Source organism: Antedon mediterranea, chromosome 11 (assembly GCF_964355755.1).
Source record: "Antedon mediterranea chromosome 11, ecAntMedi1.1, whole genome shotgun sequence".
Lineage (NCBI taxonomy): Eukaryota > Metazoa > Echinodermata > Crinoidea > Comatulida > Antedonidae > Antedon > Antedon mediterranea.
Window position 1 is genome coordinate 18,722,885 of NC_092680.1, and position 20,790 is coordinate 18,743,674.

A 20,790-nucleotide genomic window follows, 5' to 3' on the forward strand; every position below is an offset into this window, starting at 1 on the left:
ATTTGTTTATATAGAAAAAGATTATATTACACATGCTTATTATTTCAAGAAACTCCTACACATAGTTTACTCCCTTGGCATTCACCTTTTAAACTTAAAAAAGAACTATTTTCTCTAATGACACAAATGCATACACTACATAAACTATTGACATTAGCCCCACAAAAAGGAATATCATAAATACAAACCTTTTATCAATAGCGGTGTTTAAACTGTTCCAGTTGTCATCAACGTTTTGGAGGGCGCTGCTAATGTAGGATGTATCACATGACTTAGGATGATGCATCATCTCGCTCCCGAGCTGGTGAATTTGACTAATCTTTGGTTTGTTGGCATCTCTTTGTCTCTTTATATCCTGATATATAATATAAACATTTATTTATTTCAAATAGTAAATAAGCTCAATTTAATACTAATTTTATTAACAAAATTTCTCATTTATATTCATAGTAAATTAACAAATTAGTAAAAATAAGTATACTTGAGTACTTGAACATAAAAAATTAAAATGTTTTGATAACTGACCGATAGCTGATCTCGGATATCTGGAAGATTTGAAGCCATAAAAGTCTTCGACTCTAAATTCTGAAGAACAGGCAGTTCCCAGTCTTCTACCTCTTCCACAACACGTTCAAACTCTTTTAGATTTTCTGTGAGGTTAAAGAGATCCATGCCATGTTTCTGTGTTGAATTCTCCACTACATTAAATCTTTCATTTACTTTCTCCAATTTCGACCTGATCAAATCAGCTGAAACTGGATCACTAGATTCTGTTAGTTGAACTGCTGACTTGGTAATAGCTTCAAGGATTGGTCGCTGGCTTTCAATATCAGATTGGAGAACCTGAAAGAGCATGAAAAATGCACCTTAATTTTTAAAAACAAATATAACAGCATTGTTTGCTTATATTATAGGAACTACTATTAGGCATTATAATAATTATCTGACCATTCTTGAGACGAAAACACTTATGTCCCTTAAATTTCTACCTAATACATATAAAATTAATAATTAATGTTAAATTTTAAGCTCTATATTTTTTTTTATACATACCTTGCATTGTTGTTGGTTTTCAATCAATGGATCTTTTTTGAGCTTAATGATTGTTCCTTTGTCCATGTACTGCACTCGTCGATCAGCATCGTCCAGCCACTTCACCAGATTGTCAAGACCGTCTTGTATTGTACCAACCTCTACTGATGCTTTCTGAAGGGTCTTCAAGCGGTCATTCAGGGAAGCTTGTAATTTCTGATAGCGGTCTTCTGCTTCATCTGTTGACATTAGTAAATAATTGTATGATTAAATCTAAATTCAGATATGTTCCAATTTTGGTTTTGTTGAATAATGGAAAATCATATCAAGATTGACTGATTGCCAGCTATCAATACGAAACAAGAAAAATAGAAGAAAATAATCATCTTACCTAATTCTGTGTTTGTATTTGCTCTCAAGTCTAGGTGTGCAGTTATAAGCTCCTGACAAGCATATTTCAATCGCTCCATGTCAACAGCATACAGCACAACAGTATCCAGAAAGTTCTAAGGAGAACAAAGTGGGTTGTAGAGTGAAACTGTACCCTATGTATTGCAGAAGATCCTATAATTTGTTCTAAGTGGGGTTAATTATGACGTTTCATACATACATATGGATAATTTCATTATGAATCTATACCTTTATTTGATCAATCTGTTTATTAACTTGGCTTGGTTCAGCTCCAACTGCTTCATTCAAGATCTTCTGAAGTGTTCCCTCAGATTCTGTCAACCAATGATCAACCGACCTCTTCTTATTTCTGTAGTTTTGCAGCTTATCCAATACATCATTAAGCTTGATGTTGAACTGGATAGCGTTGGACTTCAGTGACTGGTAGCGAGTGTTAAGGTTTTGCATAGTGCTGGTCACCAAGGTACTTTGAGGGTCTTCTTGGAATTTTTGATTGAAGTCATTGGACATTGATTCAGTACGGAAATCTGCCAATTCCTTGCGATATTCCTATGAAAAATTGAATAATTAGAGAAACAAAATAAGCTTATTTTCCACATTCATGTATTGACAAGTAGATGATCAGACTTCAGATCCAGCATATTTTTTTCCAAGATTGCCTCTAAGAACCAACTGGCACCAGTTGGAGGTAAACGTACTATACTGCTCTGAGTAGAGTTAAGGTGCACTGAACATTACACACTTCTGATTTAAGATATCAATTTCATTAATGGCTGAGGGCAAGGTGGGTTATAGCTTGTTTAATTAAATTTTAAAATTACCTTTGATATTGCAACCAGTTTCTGTCCAGTAATGTTAATAAATTTAAGTTCTCCTTTTTGATCTTTAACATCTTCTACAAGTGTCTTCTGCTGATCAATTTGCTTTTTGATTGGCTCAACCTCTTTTTCTATCAATTTCTGAGCTTCAGTTTGTTTTTCTTCTGTTGAGCTCAGCCATGTCTCAAAATCTGCACTCTCTTCATCAAACTTCTTCAAGTCATCATCTGCAAACATGAGCTTATTTTGTCGGTTAAGGGACTCTGTGCTGACACGATGGTATCTATTTCGTAGGTTAGTCTGGATCTCTTGTAACTTTGTCTTCTCCGAGCTTGGAATCTGCTGAGAGTACTGGTCAAGTAGTTGTTCAGTTGTCTGCACTGCATGGATCAATGGTTCATGATGAGCTTGAATGTCGGCATGGATTGCCTACAAAAAATAGATTTATCATTCTATACTAATACTACTGTACCTGAATGGATGACAATATCTATCTATTTATAATTTTAATTCATTCTACAAACAAAACTAATTCCTTTACTTTAGACAAAAAGTGTACACTTACTGCATGTTCCTTTATCTGTTCATCCAATTCTGCAGCCTTTTCTCTTTGTGGTTGCTCATTAGCGAGTGCATTTTCGATCTTAGAAACCCAATCTAGAAGATCCACCATAGAAGCATGGCTTTGTTTGCAACGTTCATCAAGAGACATCTGATGAAAGAAAAGAAGATATTGTTGCAACAGAAATATCTACCTGAATTTATGTTTCCTAAAGTATGCTTAAACTTATTATACTCTACCACCAACACAGATGCAAAGGATTAGACTATCCATAGGCCAAATGCATCACAGAAGAAAATATTTGATTTGTTTATAAAATATGATGAGCTATAATATCCTCTATTTAATTTAATTAAAAATACTAGTTACCATTTCCTTCTGCTCCGTTTCCAGCTGACCGAGTCTTACTTCTTCAGCAGTAAATGTCCGTTTTGATTTGTCAACAACATCTGCATAGCCATTCTTTAAATCTGCTATTAACTGTTGGAGATCTGATCTCAGTTTTGGTGTTAAGCGTTCTCCATAGACCTTTTCTAGATTCTCCAACGAGTGAATTTCTTTAGAAATTGGTCCATTGTGAGCAACAATATCATCACAGATGATCTAAAAATAAAATTTTGTTTAGATACATAAGAAATATAATATAAAAAACTGTTGATAAAGTTAGATACATGAATATATGAATTTTAGTAAAATTAATTTATTTTCCCTCAGATTAACAAATGATGAATACCAAGTATATTGTATTGTTTACAGAAGAATCACTATAAAGGAATAGGGTTGTCCAAAAGAGGGGTTCTAGTGAATATCAGTAGATCAACATTCCAATCACAGTCTTTCTATTCAATAGCTGTACCTTAAATGTGGCAATCTCTGCAACCAATGAGTCAACATCATTGCTAACTGGTATTTCCTCTTCAACTTTGGCATAACTGACATTTATCCAATTTAAGAGGTCTTTGCCAGTAGTAGTTGTCTCCACATATTGTTGAAGCATTTCAAGATCCTCAATACGGAAGGTAAAATTCTTGAGAAGGGCATCATAACGTTCATTTAGATTTTCTGCCTCTATCAACACTTCTGGATCACCTGTTGGGGGAAAAAAATTAAGGACAACATTTATACCATTACCAGTTAATTACCGAAAATACGCAACATGCAAATAAAGATAATTTGGTAAGGGGGAAAGGGCTGTGAAGGCAGATTTAGAAAGATTTATAGATATCTTTATTATACAAAGATCAGAAACTCATAATGGATGATGCTGAAATCCAATTTAATTGAAATGTAATGTAATACCTTCTTCAATGAAACTGTGATCCAATACAGACTGCTTTGCTTTTTCCTCTGATAAATGTCCATGTTCAATGAACACCGACCTCTGACATGGTCTTGATGACAGAGGTTTGTCAAGAGTCTTTAAGAATCGTCCGTAGCTCTGCGCTGTGCTAACAACATTATCCACATTTGGCTTGTAGTCAATAACTTCTTTATTTAGTGGCTATTAATAGTAAGAGCATTTCAGTAAAAGTAGTTAAATTATTATTTATTTCTACTACCCATTAGTTACAGTATGATGGTGCTGTAGTAATTCAATTCTGGCTCCAGACACGAAGCTTATAAAGTTTTCAACATTAATATATACAATGTTTTTAACTGACTTACTTTGATCGTAGATAATTGATGTTGAAGAGCTCTGGAATCATGAGTGATGGCTGGTAACTGATCAAAACGACGTTCAGTTGTGCCTAGCCATTTTGAAACATCTTCGACCTTAGCCTCGTGTTTAGTCTTCATTTTCTCAAGGTCAACATATTGCGCATTTCTGCAACAAAATAAATAACACATCTCGTATACGAAGCATGCAAATCTGGCATATGTATAAGTCTACTTTATGTTCGTATACAGACGTTCTAAGGATGGATACTGGCTTGGAGGGAGCAGAAGTGGAAACAGCTATGACAGACAAGAAACTTTGGAGGGCCATGGTGGTTTGAGGACTCCACTCGCCATAAGTCAAGTCAAGTTATGTTCAATTGCATTACTAGATATAAGCTCACAAATTAAGTTTCATATTCACTTCAGTATGATAATAAGGTATATTTGTGATTTTCTTACAGGACAAAAACATACACACGACACTTTAAAAAAGTAATTAAAAATAAATACTGTTGCAAAAAAAAATTTGAAACTAGGCATTTGAGCAACATTTTTCACAAATAAATGCGTTTATCCACTTTGTTATATAATCTTTCTATTCCTTTATTACTATAGCTTTGACATTTTAATTTTTTAAGAAATTTAAATACTGAACAATGTTTTATGCTGTACGGTACCTTGTGTCTAACACCTCTTCTAAGGTTCTCCAGTTGCTATCCATGTTGTTGGTTACTGCAGTCACATAAGAGAAGTCTTTAGCCACTCCATTCTTGATGATCTCTTCTCCAATCTTATGTATCTTCTCAATTCTGTTTTGGTTCTCTATTTTATTGCGAGTAATTTCCTACAATAAGTGGGAAAAAATGAGATTGATTGGATGAGTTTTAAAAATAGAATACCAAAATTTGCATGCCCCAAGGTGGAAATCTGGTATCTGTCCTTAATGAATTTGGAAATACACACCTGGAGCTGTTGGTGTATATCAGGCACTTCTTTCTTCATAAATTCTTTTGATTCTAAAATATCAACAGTTGGTAGAACCCAGTCTTCTAATTTTTCTACTTCCTTATCGAAGTCTTGAAGCCCATCCAGTAGAGACTGCCATGAATCACCAATAGTCTGTGATGTGTCCTTTAAGTCAGTGTATTTTGTGTTGATGGCATCAAGTTTCTTTGACAGTGTAGCAGCTACTTCTGGCTCACAGCTCTGCATGAACTCTGTTGTGGTTTTGTTGATGGTGTCGATACTTGGAGCATACCCTTCCAGGCTGCCATGGACAACCTTATTTCAAATTAAAGATTATATTAAGAATAACATCACACCACAATTGTCATTGGTTTACAAATTCAATTAATCTTAATTTGAACATTTGGGAATAATACATTTTTAAGGGGAAAAAATGTTATACCCTGGTAATTACATTGTATTGCTGTATTGTCTCTAAAGCCGGTTTCCACTAGAACATAATGTGCAATCGGTCAACCTCCAGGGGTTTTATGTTGTTTTGTATTGCGCTTATGAGAACTAAGCTTTACAAAACAGTTATTTAATCTGATTTGAAACTCAATTCAAATTCAAACCAACCTGTTGCTCATTGACACTCTCCATTAGTGGTTCCTTTCGTGCAACAATCACGGTACCAGTCTCCAATCGTTGCACTTTTTTCTCTGTTGTGTCCAACCAGTTAATAATTCTGTCAAGACCTTCGTTCATGCCAGCAATTTCAATCAGCTGGCGGTTAAGTATGTCAGAACGATCTGCAATCTCACCCAGAAGTCCATTGTATTTTTCCTCAACTGTATCTAATTTAATAAACGTTAATTTAATAGTTATAACTATGTAAAATTATCACTCAAATTCATACATAACACAAAGATTGTCTAAATTCTAGGTCATACTAATATCAAGCCAAACTTTATAATATAGTACCAAACTTTTAAAATACAAAGTATAAAATAAAGCTAACCAATAGTCTTGTCTACATCAGTGCGAAATTCTGGGTGACCATCACAAAGATCCTTCCCGGCATCTTTCACACGCTGAACATCTTTGGCATGACTGACAACATTTTCATGGAAAGACTAAAAATCAAAATAAAATTCATTACAAACACAAGTCGATTTAGCTATTTTTTATTTTAACAAGTGCATTTTAGATAATCATCTATGAACTATGCTTTGTTTTTTCTCATGTTACGCTGTATACAGTTAATAGGCAGATTAGAAATTTAAAATGAATACAGTGTAATGTAGCAATAATTCGTTAAATTTTAAATGAATAAAGATCACTTACAGTCAATCGATCTATCTGCTTCTGAACAAAGAAGGCATCAACTCCTATAGATTCCTTAAGTATTCTTTCAAGAACCTCATAAGCGGACTGCAACCAGGTCATGACATTTTCCACTGCATCTTTGTACTTCTGCAGTAGGTGTAGAAGATCACTAAGGCTGTTGAAGTGACTGCTGCAAGTTCCACTCAACTGATCATATCGAGAGTTCAGTTCATTAAGCTTCTCTAACAGTACACTTGCTTTGAATGGCTCATGATAACTGGACCTTTTACTCAATCGTGGCAGTACTTTAGAGCGGAATTCTGCAAGAGTCATTTTGTAATCTTCACTTGCTTTGTGAAACTTTTGTCCCGATATGTTTAAGATTCTGAGATCACCTTTATGGCCAAAGACATCTTCATTAAATGATTTCAGTTTGCGAACCTTTTTTCGTAGTGTCTCTGTATCAGAGCCAACCTGTTCAAGAAATGTTTGCATGGTATCCTCTGATTCAGTCAGCCACTTTTCAAAAGATTCAAGCTCAGGTTCCAAGTTGGTTAGCTCTTCCAAAGCTGCTATTTTTATTTTCATACGCAGTTCTGATTCAACAGTTAAGGAATTGTAACGGTCACACATAGCAATCCGACCATCCGAGAGTTTTCCCTGAATTTCTTCTGGAAGACGTTCTTTGTTTGTATCTAGGAACTGAGCAGTGTTGTGAGCACAGAGCAAGACAGGCTGCTGATGACTCAAGACATCATCATAATGAACCTAAATAAATAGAGTAGAATAGATATTTCTTTTGAGATTTTCCTTATAATTGTCCTTATACAAATGAAAATTACTGATAATATTGATTGTAGATCAATTGATATCCATCACCAAATATTTAGTTTTAAGAAACCCACCTTGTGTTCTTGAGTCTGTTTTGTAAGGTCATTAACCTGCTCTTCCATCAGTGGTTGACCAACAAACTCCTGTTCCTTTCCACTGATCCAATCCAGCAATGCCATCAGATCATTTGTGGTTGACTGGGTCTCTTTTTCTAATGTCATCTTCGTAAGAGAAAGGTATAAAAACATATTACTCTTTTTAGACAAACAATATAATTTACATTTTAAAATACCAATTATTTATTTTCTAGAATAATATATGTTTATTGTTTTGTGTTGAAAGTTCTTGTGAGCTCTAAATATCACAATATTTTGAAATTTCACCGATTATCTTCGTTTTAAGCTTTTATTAATGAAAATATAAATTAGAAAATTAATGTTAATAAGTAATGAATAAAAACAAAAATATCTAAAAAAGAGATTAATAACAGAAAATAAATAAAATCGTGCAAATTATAAACAAGTCTGGTTAACAAATAAAGCCCTTTTGGATCTGAAAATGATAACACTTCAAATATCTTTTAAAACAAATAATTCTCAACAAATAAAAAACCCTGAATTGTTAAGTTTGATGGATACAACAAATTATTAGATTAAAGAAAGTTAATAAACGTGGGCATAAAGACAAAAATCAAATCAAACTCGTGCAGGTTATTCATTTATTATGTACAGCCAAAAGGGTTATCTATGTATATAACCATTTGATACATCTATTTGATATATATTTCATTTGATACATATTTCATTGTAGCACAACAGTTTGCCTACTACATTATGTATGTCAAAGATTAGGTCACAGTAGGATCAGCCAGCCATTTTTAAATATATAAATTCTCCTAAATTTGTGAGTCACACAGTTGAATCAAGCATCTTATATTGTCAGTTCTACTGATTTTTGTAAACATAAATAAATTATCCTCTCTCCTAGGCTTTTTTCAAATTGTAATATTGAGTGGATACAAAATGTGCGTTGTGTTTTAAACAAATTTAAAAGTTGCCAAAAAGTTAATAAATAACACCCATTGTATTAGTTTTATATACAGACTTACTTGTAGAAACAGCCTCTGTAAAAGGGAAGGTGGACAATGTAACATAAATAAATGATATGAACAGTTATCTTTGATGGCCAGCACATTAATAGTGTATACAATTATAAATAAAAACTAATACAGAGTTAATAGCAAGAAAATGGAACTGTAGTAAAAAAATGTACAGATTAATAACGATGCAATAAAACTATAAAGAAATAAAAGAAAATAAAAACAAATAACATATAAATATAAAAAAACATACAAAAACTCATATTTAGTAATTTTAAACTCTGATCTTGTATTCAATACATATAGAGCACATATGGTGGAGAATTAGGTTGTAGTGAAGCTGTAACGTGCTTGCATTTCAATCCTAAGTTCCATTCCTGACCTAGTTCTTGGGATTGTTATTCACAAATATAAAGCTTAAAAATGCACACCCTGTATTAGTGTACTTAGTACTTAGTACACTAATACAGGGTGTGTATTTTTACTTGCTGTTGAATGTGTATAAAATAACAACATATTATAAACTACAAACCTTGTTTGTTTGTTCCTTGTTCAATTTCTTCAACATTGTCTTCCAACCCTTCAGATGATCCATGGACAACACCAATATATTCTCATAGTATTCCCTCAGTTCATCCAGACATTTTTGCATCTCTGCTTGCTGCTCAGCTGTTAGCTTGTTACGGTTGTCGCGAAGGAATTGGTCGCAGCTTTGAAGAACTTCAAGAATCTCAGATCTTTTGCTCTGAAGTTGATTGTGCAGTGCCTAGAAAATGGAAAGAAGTACATTTAAAAGATGATAATGGAGAGTTTTACTGAACTGTTTAAAAAACAAGATGAAATACAGACAGGGCTGAACTTTTTTTATTATGTATTCAATGTTCAATTGTATGATTAAAAGAAAAATACCTCTTGTTCGGCAATGACATTCTCTAGAGTAACAACATCAGTGATTGGTTGTTTCTCTTCCATAAACTTGGCTTTGATTGGTCGAGACCAGTCAAGGAGTTCTTGGAGATCTCCCAGATAATCTTGGTACAATGTCAAGACCTGAATGAGATCCTGGATGACCTCTTCACGCTCTGTGATTCGATCCAGAAGATCTTGATAAAGTTTTCGTAATACCTTGACATCATTCATCAGTTCAGTATCTGTAAAGACCCAATATCCAGACTATTAAACAAACAAACGCAGTCAAGTACAGTAGAACATCTATAAGGGAAAACTTCAGAATCCAACCAAAGTGTTCAATAGTGTTAAGAAGGGGTTTTACTATAATCAAATGCTATGGACATATGTCTATTAAACCTTGGAAACTATGGGTGTAGCAGCCCAACATTTCCAATTCTTTCTGAAAAACCACAACTCTTGCTTTTATTACAGTAGTGAGTCAGAAATGGATACTATTATTAAATGTCCATACCTTCAGACACTTGGAATGTCTGTTGAATATCAACAACTCGTCTTTGTATTGGTCCATGGTCTCCTGGCCTCAGAGCAACATGAGTTGATTTTCGTCGATTGGTAACAACTGTCTCAGTAGCTTGTATGAGGTTATCTAATGTCTTTGCCATATCATATATCTCATCATACTTTGGCTTGAAGCTTGCTACCTCTTTTCGCATGGGCTTCAAAAAATAAATGAAGTTAAAAATAAAATGTTTGTCCATCTATTACATTCTCGGCAGTAATTTATTTTAATCCTTAAGTCTTCAATTTGCTACACTAAAGCTACTTAAGTCATTACCTTCATTTGTTCTAGTTGTGACTTCAATTGTTCAAGATCTCGGACAACATGAGGCAGCTGGTCAACTTTAGCCAGAGTGCTATCATGCCACATACTAACCAGACGAACAGCGTTCTTGTACTTGTCAGTCAGATTCTTGCGTTTAGTTAGGTAGTCAGTTCTAAAATGAAAATCAAATATTATTAAAAATATTTGATGCTGTAAATGTTAAATAATAATGCACATCAAGTCCAAAAAAGGTAATTTGTATGACTGTCATCTTTAAACACTTGCAAACAATAGGAAGATTTTTTTAAACTTTATTCAAACATTAGGGGATTTTAAAATCTAGACAGGCTTTGTCCTGGTAATGACAATACTATAAAGAGCAGTAGCATTAAATGTGTCTTTTTATTAGATCCTTCACTCACAATCTTGTCAATGCATCCTCCATCGTCTGCCAATTTCGATCAACATTTTTCAGTAGGTCAATAACAAAAGCAGAGTCACGCGCCCTCACATGATTAATGAGTTCATCGGCGAGCTTCTTGATTTGTCGATACTCTGGTGCATGCTCTTTTATTTCCTCATTAACCTCCTACAAAAATAATAAATATTTTGATCATATATGTTCTTCCACTCATAATAATATTAAGCTTTACAATAACAACCAAATATTGGCAGTATATTGCCGATTATACACAGTTTAAAAGCGACTTAAAATTGGAGAATAAACAGACCATAAATCGGATGACTGTAAACCTTAGTTAATCTTTCAAAACCTATTATAAACAAATACCTGTAAAACTGCTTCTATTTCCTGTATATCCTGTTTCTTCAAATTTTGTGATTCCAAAGCATTCATTACCGGGAACATCCACTCTTCCAATTGGTCAATCTTCTCCATCAGGCCAGACAGCATTGACAACATCTTTTGGAGGTCGTCTGCATAATATTCTAAGCTACATATGTACTTCTTGTAGCGGGAAACCACCTCATCAATACGCCCTCGCAGCTTGTGGGCCATGGCTGGTGTGCTTGATTGAAGCATTTGTGAAGTTTTGTTTGTTATTGCCTCAATGACTGGTCCATGTGATTGAAGTTCACCTTGTAACATCTTTACTTGCTGAAGCTGTTCCATGATTGGCTCAAGTTTTACCACAACCTTTGATTGATCCAATGGCATTAATCGTACTTCAAAATCATCCAACCAAACACTGGTAGTGTCTAAAGTATCCTGTGTGTTTGTCAAGTCGGTCATTGCTTTCTGAAGTTTGTGACTTCTGTCATTTACCTTTGACCCAATGTCATTATACTTTTCGCAGAGGTTATCTAAAGAATGTAAAATGAATAAGAAAAAATGAGTTTAGTAATGAATGTAATAACACAAAATGCTTCTTTAACAAAAAGAAATTATTAAAATATAATTTAAAGTGTTTGTTGACTATTTTTCATGTGTGTTACAAACCTCTTTTTTATTTTAAAATATTAACATGTGTTATACTTTTTAAAATTGTCTAAAAATGTAAAATTGTTATACAGTAACATCATTTTCATATTATATGAAATACTTAAACATCATGTATACTCAATTGATAACTTAATCTCACCAATTGATCTTTGAAACTTGGGCTTAAGTCCAGGCTGTGATTCACATAGTTGTACTGTAGTCACTTTGATCTCCTCAATGTCCTTTAGATGAAGATGAATATCATCTTGAACAGCCTACAAAAAATGTTATTTCAATTAGACTATTCACAAAGTTGTTCAGGTAGTTTGAATAAATTATTTACTGTAGTCCTTTTCATGTAAAACTGTGTATTGCACCATAATGTGTCTCATTCATCAGTACAAAGTACAGTAAACTACATCCAGATATCAGGGCTGGGTCCTGGTGCCAAAAGGAAGCCGCAAGACCTTAGTACAAAGTATAGTAAACTACATCCAGATATCAGGGCTGGGTCCTGGTGCCAAAAGGAAGCCGCAAGACCTTAGTACAAAGTACAGTAAACTACATCCAGATATCAGGGCTGGGTCCTGGTGCCAAAAGGAAGCCGCAAGACCTTAGTACAAAGTACAGTAAACTACATCCAGATATCAGGGCTGGGTCCTGGTGCCAAAAGGAAGCCGCAAGACCTTAGTACAAAGTACAGTAAACTACATCCAGATATCAGGGCTGGGTCCTGGTGCCAAAAGGAAGCCGCAAAAGCAGCGCCACTTAACTACCTTTAAAATATATGAGACATGCTTTCTAACCAAATCTTATTCTGAAGATTTGGGAGCATTTACTGGTTTTTGGACTAATAATTAAGGAATGAATAAATAAATAAATAGAGGAATAAAAAAGTACTAATGGTGACATGTGCTCACCCTATTTTTGGCAATTTGTTCCTGTACTGAGGGAACATCACTGCCCATTTCTTCTGCTTCCATCTTCTTAACTGTTTCAGTAGACTCTTCAATCCAGATGGTGAATTCATTTGTAGACGTGTGCAATCGTTCATGAAGGCTAAGAACAAGTGTAAGTTTCTCTGTGTGCCGAAGGCAAATTGCTTTAAGATGTTCATATTTCTTGTTGGTATCATTTATTTTGTCTCTTATTTGGTTTGCTTCTGGTGGTTCAATATAACTACGCAATTCCTCCTTTGTAAGAGTTTTCTGTCGGAAGTCTGCTAGCTGATTCTTGTAATGCTGTAAAAAAAATTATAATACAATAACTTCAATTTTTATGTCCCTCAAATAACTATCTACCTAGGGAACTTTTTTAAAGAATTTGATAATAGCAATAATAATGATAATCATTATAAGGTATCAGTAAATAATTTAATTTGTTGCTATACCATGTTATGAATATTGTATTTGTAGTTTTTTATAGCATACAGTAATACCACACTGGCAATTACATTCTCTGCTATACTATATATAATAAATCAGCTTCATATTATTGTAGCAATATTATTCTGATTGCCTTATTTGAAATCTAATCTGAATTGTAGAAATTGTAGTGATATTTCATTCATAACTGACACCAAAATATTACCTCTGCAGATTTTAAAAATTTGGTTCCAAAGATATTCAAAAATTTGAGTTCCACAGCATGAGAAATGATCTCCTGGTTGAATTCTTGCACCTTGGTCATCTGGTGCCTCAGTGAATCACGATCTTTGGCAATATTGTGAAGCAGTGTTTCTTGTGTTCTTTCTGCTGATGTAAGCCATACATCAAATGAGGAATGTTCCTGATCAAACTTCTGTAGTTCTTCCAAGCCAATGGCGAGCTGATTCATGCGACCATCACTCTCTGAGTAAAGAAGCTCATATTTCTCCTATAAATTTAAAATGTCAATATGAAATGATTATAAATGATAATGATTATTATAAATAAGTTAGTATAATTAATACAAATCATCATTATCCAAGTTTTCAATGACCTATAATAAAGCCTCATGTGACAGTGTTTATACCTTCAAATCTTGAGCAGCAGCTTTGATGTTGCCTTTGTTACTGTCACTCAATTTATCTGGTCTGGTCTCCATTAGGAATTGAGCATTGTGAACTGCTATCATTACTGGTTCCTGTTGATTGCGGATCTCGCTATGAATGGTCTGTATCAACACAAATTAAATAAAATCAAATTGGTATAGAATATAAAGCCTTATTATTAAAGACTACAGTACAACTCTTGACAATTATAGCAAACCCTCTTGTGATTATCAGGTTTTCAAGAAAGTATTGTTACTGCACTACTATATTTAGTTAAATGGTTTAATTTCTTCAGATGATGCATTTCAGCCTTCTCAACTCACCCTATGTTCCTGCTCTTGCTCTCGGAGTGGTTGAAGCTGTTCCTTCATTGGTAATTCCTCCCCAAGTCTACTTTCAACTGATACAATCCAATCCTTTAAGTCTTTCATCTTCAAACCTTTGTCCTTGACATCCGTAAGCAAGTTCAGCTAAAACCCAAATTGAAAATGTATTTTATTAGTATTTGTTTGGTACAATATATTAATATATATTAATAATGTTCATGGAATAGAGTCAGGAATAGAATCAGGAATAGAATCAGGAATAGACTTGATTGAGGTATATATGATTTATGAAGTTTATAATAAAAATGACGTAAGAACGATAAGATGATGGCAGTAAAGATGTGGAAGGAAGAAGATGATGGCAGTAAAGATGTGGAAGGAGGTATAATTGCACTGAAAAGCGGGTTCTTTCTTACCTCGTCTAGCATACTCCTCAACCAATCTTGGTTTTTTAGGTGAGTTTGATCTATATGCGACTTCAGCTCATACACTTCATTTTGCAGTACTTCTTGCTGGTCAGATGTCAAGCTGTCTTTCTTCTGATGAAGGAATGTCTCTGCATCCCTCAGTGTGTTATCAGAGATTGGTTTATTGTTGACCAGGTCTCTTTCAATTTTCTAAATTGATATTTAATTATTTTTATTAGTGTATTATAAGCATCAAAGATTTTCAGAGAATTGATACACCTTTATACTTATACATTGGTATGTAGCAACAATAAGCTGAACATTTAGCTAATTATGTATTTCACTGTATTTCCTCTTTTTATACATCTTTTAATTATTTCAAAAGTCTTATTTTCTAGTTGATAAGATTTGTTTATTTTGTGTTTATTAAAAGAAATTAAGATCTTTACCCTCATATTGTCAAGCTGTAATTTCAATGTTTGGTAGTCCATGCTGATTGGTTCATGGTTGTCAATAGTTGTTTCTACGGCAACAATCCATTCATGCTGATCATGTAATGACTTGAGATGATCTTGGTGTTGTTTAGAGACATTGAGAATTGCATCAAGTTCCTCATATCTGACGCCCAATTGACTACCTAACCTGTTGTACCGGTCTACAATTCCTGTTACAACCTTTTCAGATGCCATTGTATCTAAAAAAAGAAATATAAATTGACACTTACTAATGAGATATCAATGTGTAGTAAGTAAAGAACAGTATATAGAAAGCAATACATCAAACGTTATTTTCCATTCTAATATTACAATCTTGTAACCAAATTTTGTTTTTATTACAATTGTGGAGTTGTCCAAAATTTCTGAAAGCATTTTAAACTAACATTACTCAATGCAACAACACATGTTATTTGTGATTGATAGATTAAATTCTGCAGACAATATTCATACACAACCGTGATATCAGCGTACTTTTGAGTCAATCAGTAAGCATTTGATAAAATATTGAGTGACTTACCTTCATCAAAAGATGAAAAACGTTTTGAAGGAAGAGACAGAAGCTTCTCACTGACACTTTCAAATTCCATTGCATTTACAGACATGCTTGATCGACGTGGAGTGCATCTGAAAGGAGTACACATGTCCTGGGTTAAGTAGTCCAGCTTGATTCCAAGGTCTTTGACTTCTTCTATATCACAGCGTGACTTTTCATATTCCTTCTTCAGAGGCTAAAATAGAAACAAATACCTTGCATTATATAAAGTGTAAATGGTTAATTACAGTATATCAGATGAACCAATTTGAAGATACCACAAATTAAATGACCTGATTATTGTGACTATTAAATTCCTGAACTAGGGAATTCTGTCTACATACTGAACCAATGACTATAAAAAAATCATTGTTTAAAAGTCACTGTTTATTTCTGTTACATAATTGCTAGTTTTTTAACTGCCAATCAAAGCATTGCTTTATATTCTCATTTGCATAATGTATTGTTTTCAATACAATGACTATAAACACAAAAGAAAGTTGTGTCTGTAAACAACAATGTAAATTAACATTGTAAGTGACCCAATAACATTAATTATGAATGCCAAGTTAGAAGATGATTAAATACAATACAATGTAGAAGATACTTTCATATTATGGCTATGTTTTACATAATTCTCCTATAACAAATTGAAAGTATACCTCTAATTGTTGCATCTGTATTTGTATGGTATCTTTATCACGTGATATTGGTTTCAATGTCTGTACTTTGTCAAACATCGTGTTCAACCATAGCGTTACTTTCTTCACTTGATTTTGGAAGGCCTTTGTTGCAATCTCACGCTCTGTATACTGCTTTCGTCTAGAAAAAAATGTTTTATAAGCTATTCAGTCATTCAGTGGAAAATTCACAAATCATTTAAACAAAATATGATATTTTCATTTTTTTGACCTTTTGACATTTTAATAGTAGTGTGGTTATTTTCTTTAATAAACCTCCTAAAATAAATTAAACAATACAGTGCCTGTATTGTTAATTGACAGGATGATTTGGTTATTGTTTATATTATCCTGAAGAACAGGACACTTTTATGGACACTGACCAAATCATAATAATAACTAACTCTTTTACCTCTTCTTCATCAATGTGTCAAGACTTCTCCAATTTGATTGAACATTCTCTTTTATCTCATCAATGTAGGACACATCATTATTGCCAGAATCATTTAGTAAAGTAATACATAACTGCAATATGCCTTCATACTGAGGCCTGTGTATTTCTATCTGTCTTTCAATATCCTGCAAAGAAAATCTCTATTTGTAGTATTTGTATTTGTATTTTGCTAATTTACTTTTTAGAGAAGGAAAAGACCCCTGAATAAAATAGTGACATCAAAAAGACTGGCTCTTCTTGGATCTGGATTGATTTGGACACAGCAACAATGGACAGAAGACTCTGCAAAACACTCGATGACCCCAGGAGGATGTAAAGACTAAAGTAACTGCTGCCAAAATTTATGGTAGGTAGAAATTTTACATTTCTTGCATAAATAATTGTTATGATATTTTATGATATGATATACGTTTTTAAAACTCACCTGAAGTTTTGTATTGCACTCTGGCAAATCCAATTTCATAAGCTCCTTAGTCTCCAGAACTTGAGCAGTTGGCAGAAGCCAATCCTCCAACTCTTTGACCTCATTATGTAGTCGTAAGAGATCCTCCAGTAGTGATGTCAAATAAGTTTCTCTGTTGTTTGATCGAGTGATGATCTTTCCAAAACGCGAGTTAAGATCATCCAGTCTTTTCTGGATACTATGAGCTTGTTTTGGATCACTGACTTTAAGTAGCTCTGTTGCAAGAGTGTTGACAGAATCCACGCTAGACTTGTGACTATCAATATCAATCTGGTGAAGCTGAAAGAGTAAAATGAAAAAACTTAGTAAATAAATAAATATTCTATTACTTTTAAAATAACATTTAATAACAAGATGAATTTTGCATGATTATGGAACCATTTTCAAAACACATACCTTGTGATATTGAACTTGTTCTTGTAGGTTGTCACGCTTAACGAGTACCTTTGCAGAGTCCAGCTTATCAAATGCATCCTCTTTCTCTTCCAACCATATGATGAGGCTGTTAAGGCTGTCCTGAAGGCTACGAGAGTTCATAAGGGTTCGATGCAAAGTACTGCTCCTCTCCGTCAGCAAACGTTCAAGTCTGTTATAACGCTCACTAACATCATCTACAATTATATATTGATCATAAAACAATTTTATCCAAATATTATATAGATATCAATATTCCACATCCAATTGTTTAAACATGAATGGAACAATAAACTTACCAATGGTCCTTTGGACATCAGGTTTAACCTCTGGCTGTGCATCAGTCAGCTCTCTTCCTGTATATTTCAAGTCTTCGACATCTTTGGAGTGTTTGATTACATCATCATTGAATGCCTGTAAAGATTAATGTTAAGATTTATCAAACTAAAGTAACTTACAACATCCTAGCAGACTATTCTAATTACAATTGCTCTTTTGACAGCTAAATGAATGATGAACTACTTTTGTTTCTGCTACAATAAATTAGTAGTACAATCTTTTAAAATAAACAAATCTAGACCTTAAATTTCTCTGCCTGTTCTTGGACAGTTGATGTCTCTGCTGCAATTGGTTCTTGCATGAGTTTTGCCATTGCTTTTTCTGTTGTATCTAACCAGTTTGTCACAGATGCAAGACCTTTGTTGTAATGCAAATGTTTCTTGATAAGAACTTCCAACCTCTTGCCAGCACTATCACACTTCTGTTCCAAGTGTTCAAATTCTTCATTTAGATGAAGCAGACGATCTTGGATTCCAGTTGAATCTGGTGCCTCGCTAAACACTCGGTTGAACTGACTTGGGAGGGCGGTTTGGCGAAATTTGTGTAACATTTGTTTGTAGACCTAAAAATATAGAATGACGAAGTTGAATTAAAAGATAAAACATATAAACATCTCCATCAATAATTCGAACATGACAAAGCCAGACAATTAAACATCTCTGCTAACCTTTGCATCTTCAATATACCGCTGTCCACTATCTTGCACCATTGCCAAATGTGACTTGCGTACATTCATATCGGAAGAAATCCCTTGAAGTTGCATCTGTTGTCGTTTCAAAATGCTTACATCACGACCAGGATCGCTGAGCAATCCATCGATATCGTGCATCGTCTTTCCAAGCCAGTGCTCGAACTTTGCAAGGTCATGCTCAAAGTTGTGGAGGTAGTCTAAAGCAGAAGTGAGGTGATTGACACGTTCATCCGCTTGGTTCTGAAGCAAGTCAAAATGACTGTATAGTTTTTTCTGTATATCCTGTAGTGTGGCATGATTTGGCTGCGTTAGTTTATCACCGCTGGTGTTCACAAACTTTTGGATGTTTTCAACTGTGGTTTTTAGTGGTTGTTCATGAGCATTAATGTCATCTCTCAAAGCCTAGGATTAATACAAAAAGTTAATTATTTTTGGTTCAGAAGGCACATGCAAAAAACCTAACAAGATGATTTTAACTTTACAGGATGATTTGTTTATTACAGTACAGTAGTACTGTATTCCCAAACTATTATTTGTATTTATTACGAGCATGGTGGTTTTAAACGATACATAAAGATTATATAGAGATTATATTCATTTTTTTTGTATTAATGAAAATAATGGTAATACTGAGTGACTCGAAGATAATAATAAAACATCACCTTCATTTTGTTGAGCTGTTCATTTAGGGGCTGAACCTGTTCACTCTGAGGCTGTGATGATCCCATTGCATGTTCCGTGTCTGACAGCCATTTGAGTAGTAGTTGTCCATTAGAATAAACGTCTTGGAAGTTCTTATCAATTAAATTCTACAACAAATATTTTAAAGAATTATTTACCTCCGCCAAGGAGGTATATGTAATCGGTAGCGTGTGTTTGTTTGTTTGTTTGTTTGTTAGCAGGATTACTCAAAAAGTAATTACAAGATCTTTACCAAAATGAATATACGGATAGATATTTGGTCAAGGACCATTCCATTAAATTTTGGGACCATGGTCCCAATTCTGGACCACTTTTTCGGTATACTGTTCAGACCTGCTAGTGTTAAAAGATAGGACAGAATTTTACAAAAGCCGGCGAGCAGTCTTAAAGTAACAAATAAACTAAAATTGCATTTTCTCGAGAACTACTTGTCCAAAAAACTTCATTTTTGTACAAGAGGCAAGAGGTATAATTTGTGATTTGTAAATTTAAAACATAATTTGATTTAATGTGCACGTTTTTTTGATGCGAGTAGTTGAAAAAACCTATTTCTTTTCAAATTCACTCATTTGATTTTCACGTTGCTGTTCTATTGTTAGTCAACTGAAGCTATTGTTAATTGAAAGGCTTGTTACATAACCATTACACCAAACTCGCATACACATGCTTGTAGTGAAATTAGCCTAAATCACAAACAGCATTAAGACACAGACATATATATATATATATATATTTCTTTTTTACCGGAGAAATCTTATGTAGGAGAATTTTACAGTAGGCGAAGGTATGCACTCTCGGAGTGTCTTTCTAGTTAACATTGAATTCAATTCCAATAACCAATATTAATAAAATAACTTGAAAGCGGGATTTTCAAGTCTAATTTTCCATCGGACGTTTTGTCTCATTTTCAAATACCAGTAGATTCCTGGCATTGAGCCATCCAGCTCTTTGATTGGTCAATTGATTCACAACTTACCAATTCCTTCTTTTCAATCATAAGCTGCTGATGGTTTTCATCAATACTCCGCATTCTGTTGTTTGCTATGGTTACGACCTCACGGTATCCAGTCTGTAATTCCTTGACCTTTCCCTTTAGATCTTGTTGTTGCTCAGGCTTCATATGTTTTTCTTTGTTCAATTCAATAAACGTCTCAACCCTTGCAGTCGTCTCTGATATTGGCACTTCATGGTATGAGATATCCTCAATGAAAGACTAAATATATATTATAAAAAGTAAAATTACAAAAAATAGTGAAAATAATAACAGTGAATATATGGGATATTGGAATGTTCCTGGACAATAAGTTGTTAAAAAAGTAATTTAAGTAATTATAACAAAATGGATAAAAATATAAAACTAAAAAGAAAAAAAAACAAATATTTCACCTTTC

General features: G+C 33.7%; 1 protein-coding gene across 11 annotated transcripts in view; it reads right to left on the reverse strand.

Moving 5' to 3' along the window:
- Window positions 1-20,790, reverse strand: part of LOC140062983 (uncharacterized) — a 116,802-nt gene that overhangs the window by 77,845 nt on the left and 18,167 nt on the right. For 10 of the 11 annotated variants that reach the window (XM_072109407.1, XM_072109406.1, XM_072109405.1 and 7 more), the window contains 41 exons: window positions 20,376-20,612; window positions 19,360-19,506; window positions 18,674-19,099; window positions 18,248-18,568; window positions 17,967-18,081; window positions 17,650-17,864; window positions 17,215-17,532; window positions 16,749-16,915; window positions 16,319-16,478; window positions 15,642-15,852; window positions 15,077-15,321; window positions 14,637-14,837; window positions 14,218-14,364; window positions 13,876-14,016; window positions 13,453-13,737; window positions 12,783-13,103; window positions 12,023-12,137; window positions 11,212-11,744; window positions 10,844-11,010; window positions 10,434-10,593; window positions 10,110-10,314; window positions 9,596-9,837; window positions 9,219-9,452; window positions 8,696-8,710; window positions 7,662-7,808; window positions 6,775-7,524; window positions 6,449-6,563; window positions 6,067-6,284; window positions 5,446-5,763; window positions 5,160-5,326; window positions 4,489-4,648; window positions 4,123-4,324; window positions 3,680-3,912; window positions 3,193-3,426; window positions 2,827-2,973; window positions 2,265-2,690; window positions 1,672-1,992; window positions 1,424-1,538; window positions 1,054-1,271; window positions 526-843; window positions 189-355 (listed from right to left, as the gene is read on the reverse strand). In XM_072109407.1, coding sequence (XP_071965508.1) covers window positions 189-355; window positions 526-843; window positions 1,054-1,271; window positions 1,424-1,538; window positions 1,672-1,992; window positions 2,265-2,690; window positions 2,827-2,973; window positions 3,193-3,426; window positions 3,680-3,912; window positions 4,123-4,324; window positions 4,489-4,648; window positions 5,160-5,326; window positions 5,446-5,763; window positions 6,067-6,284; window positions 6,449-6,563; window positions 6,775-7,524; window positions 7,662-7,808; window positions 8,696-8,710; window positions 9,219-9,452; window positions 9,596-9,837; window positions 10,110-10,314; window positions 10,434-10,593; window positions 10,844-11,010; window positions 11,212-11,744; window positions 12,023-12,137; window positions 12,783-13,103; window positions 13,453-13,737; window positions 13,876-14,016; window positions 14,218-14,364; window positions 14,637-14,837; window positions 15,077-15,321; window positions 15,642-15,852; window positions 16,319-16,478; window positions 16,749-16,915; window positions 17,215-17,532; window positions 17,650-17,864; window positions 17,967-18,081; window positions 18,248-18,568; window positions 18,674-19,099; window positions 19,360-19,506; window positions 20,376-20,612 — 9,584 coding nt within the window. The remainder of the gene's footprint in view (window positions 1-188; window positions 356-525; window positions 844-1,053; window positions 1,272-1,423; window positions 1,539-1,671; window positions 1,993-2,264; window positions 2,691-2,826; window positions 2,974-3,192; window positions 3,427-3,679; window positions 3,913-4,122; window positions 4,325-4,488; window positions 4,649-5,159; window positions 5,327-5,445; window positions 5,764-6,066; window positions 6,285-6,448; window positions 6,564-6,774; window positions 7,525-7,661; window positions 7,809-8,695; window positions 8,711-9,218; window positions 9,453-9,595; window positions 9,838-10,109; window positions 10,315-10,433; window positions 10,594-10,843; window positions 11,011-11,211; window positions 11,745-12,022; window positions 12,138-12,782; window positions 13,104-13,452; window positions 13,738-13,875; window positions 14,017-14,217; window positions 14,365-14,636; window positions 14,838-15,076; window positions 15,322-15,641; window positions 15,853-16,318; window positions 16,479-16,748; window positions 16,916-17,214; window positions 17,533-17,649; window positions 17,865-17,966; window positions 18,082-18,247; window positions 18,569-18,673; window positions 19,100-19,359; window positions 19,507-20,375; window positions 20,613-20,790) is intronic. The other variant, XM_072109401.1, reaches the window with a different exon arrangement.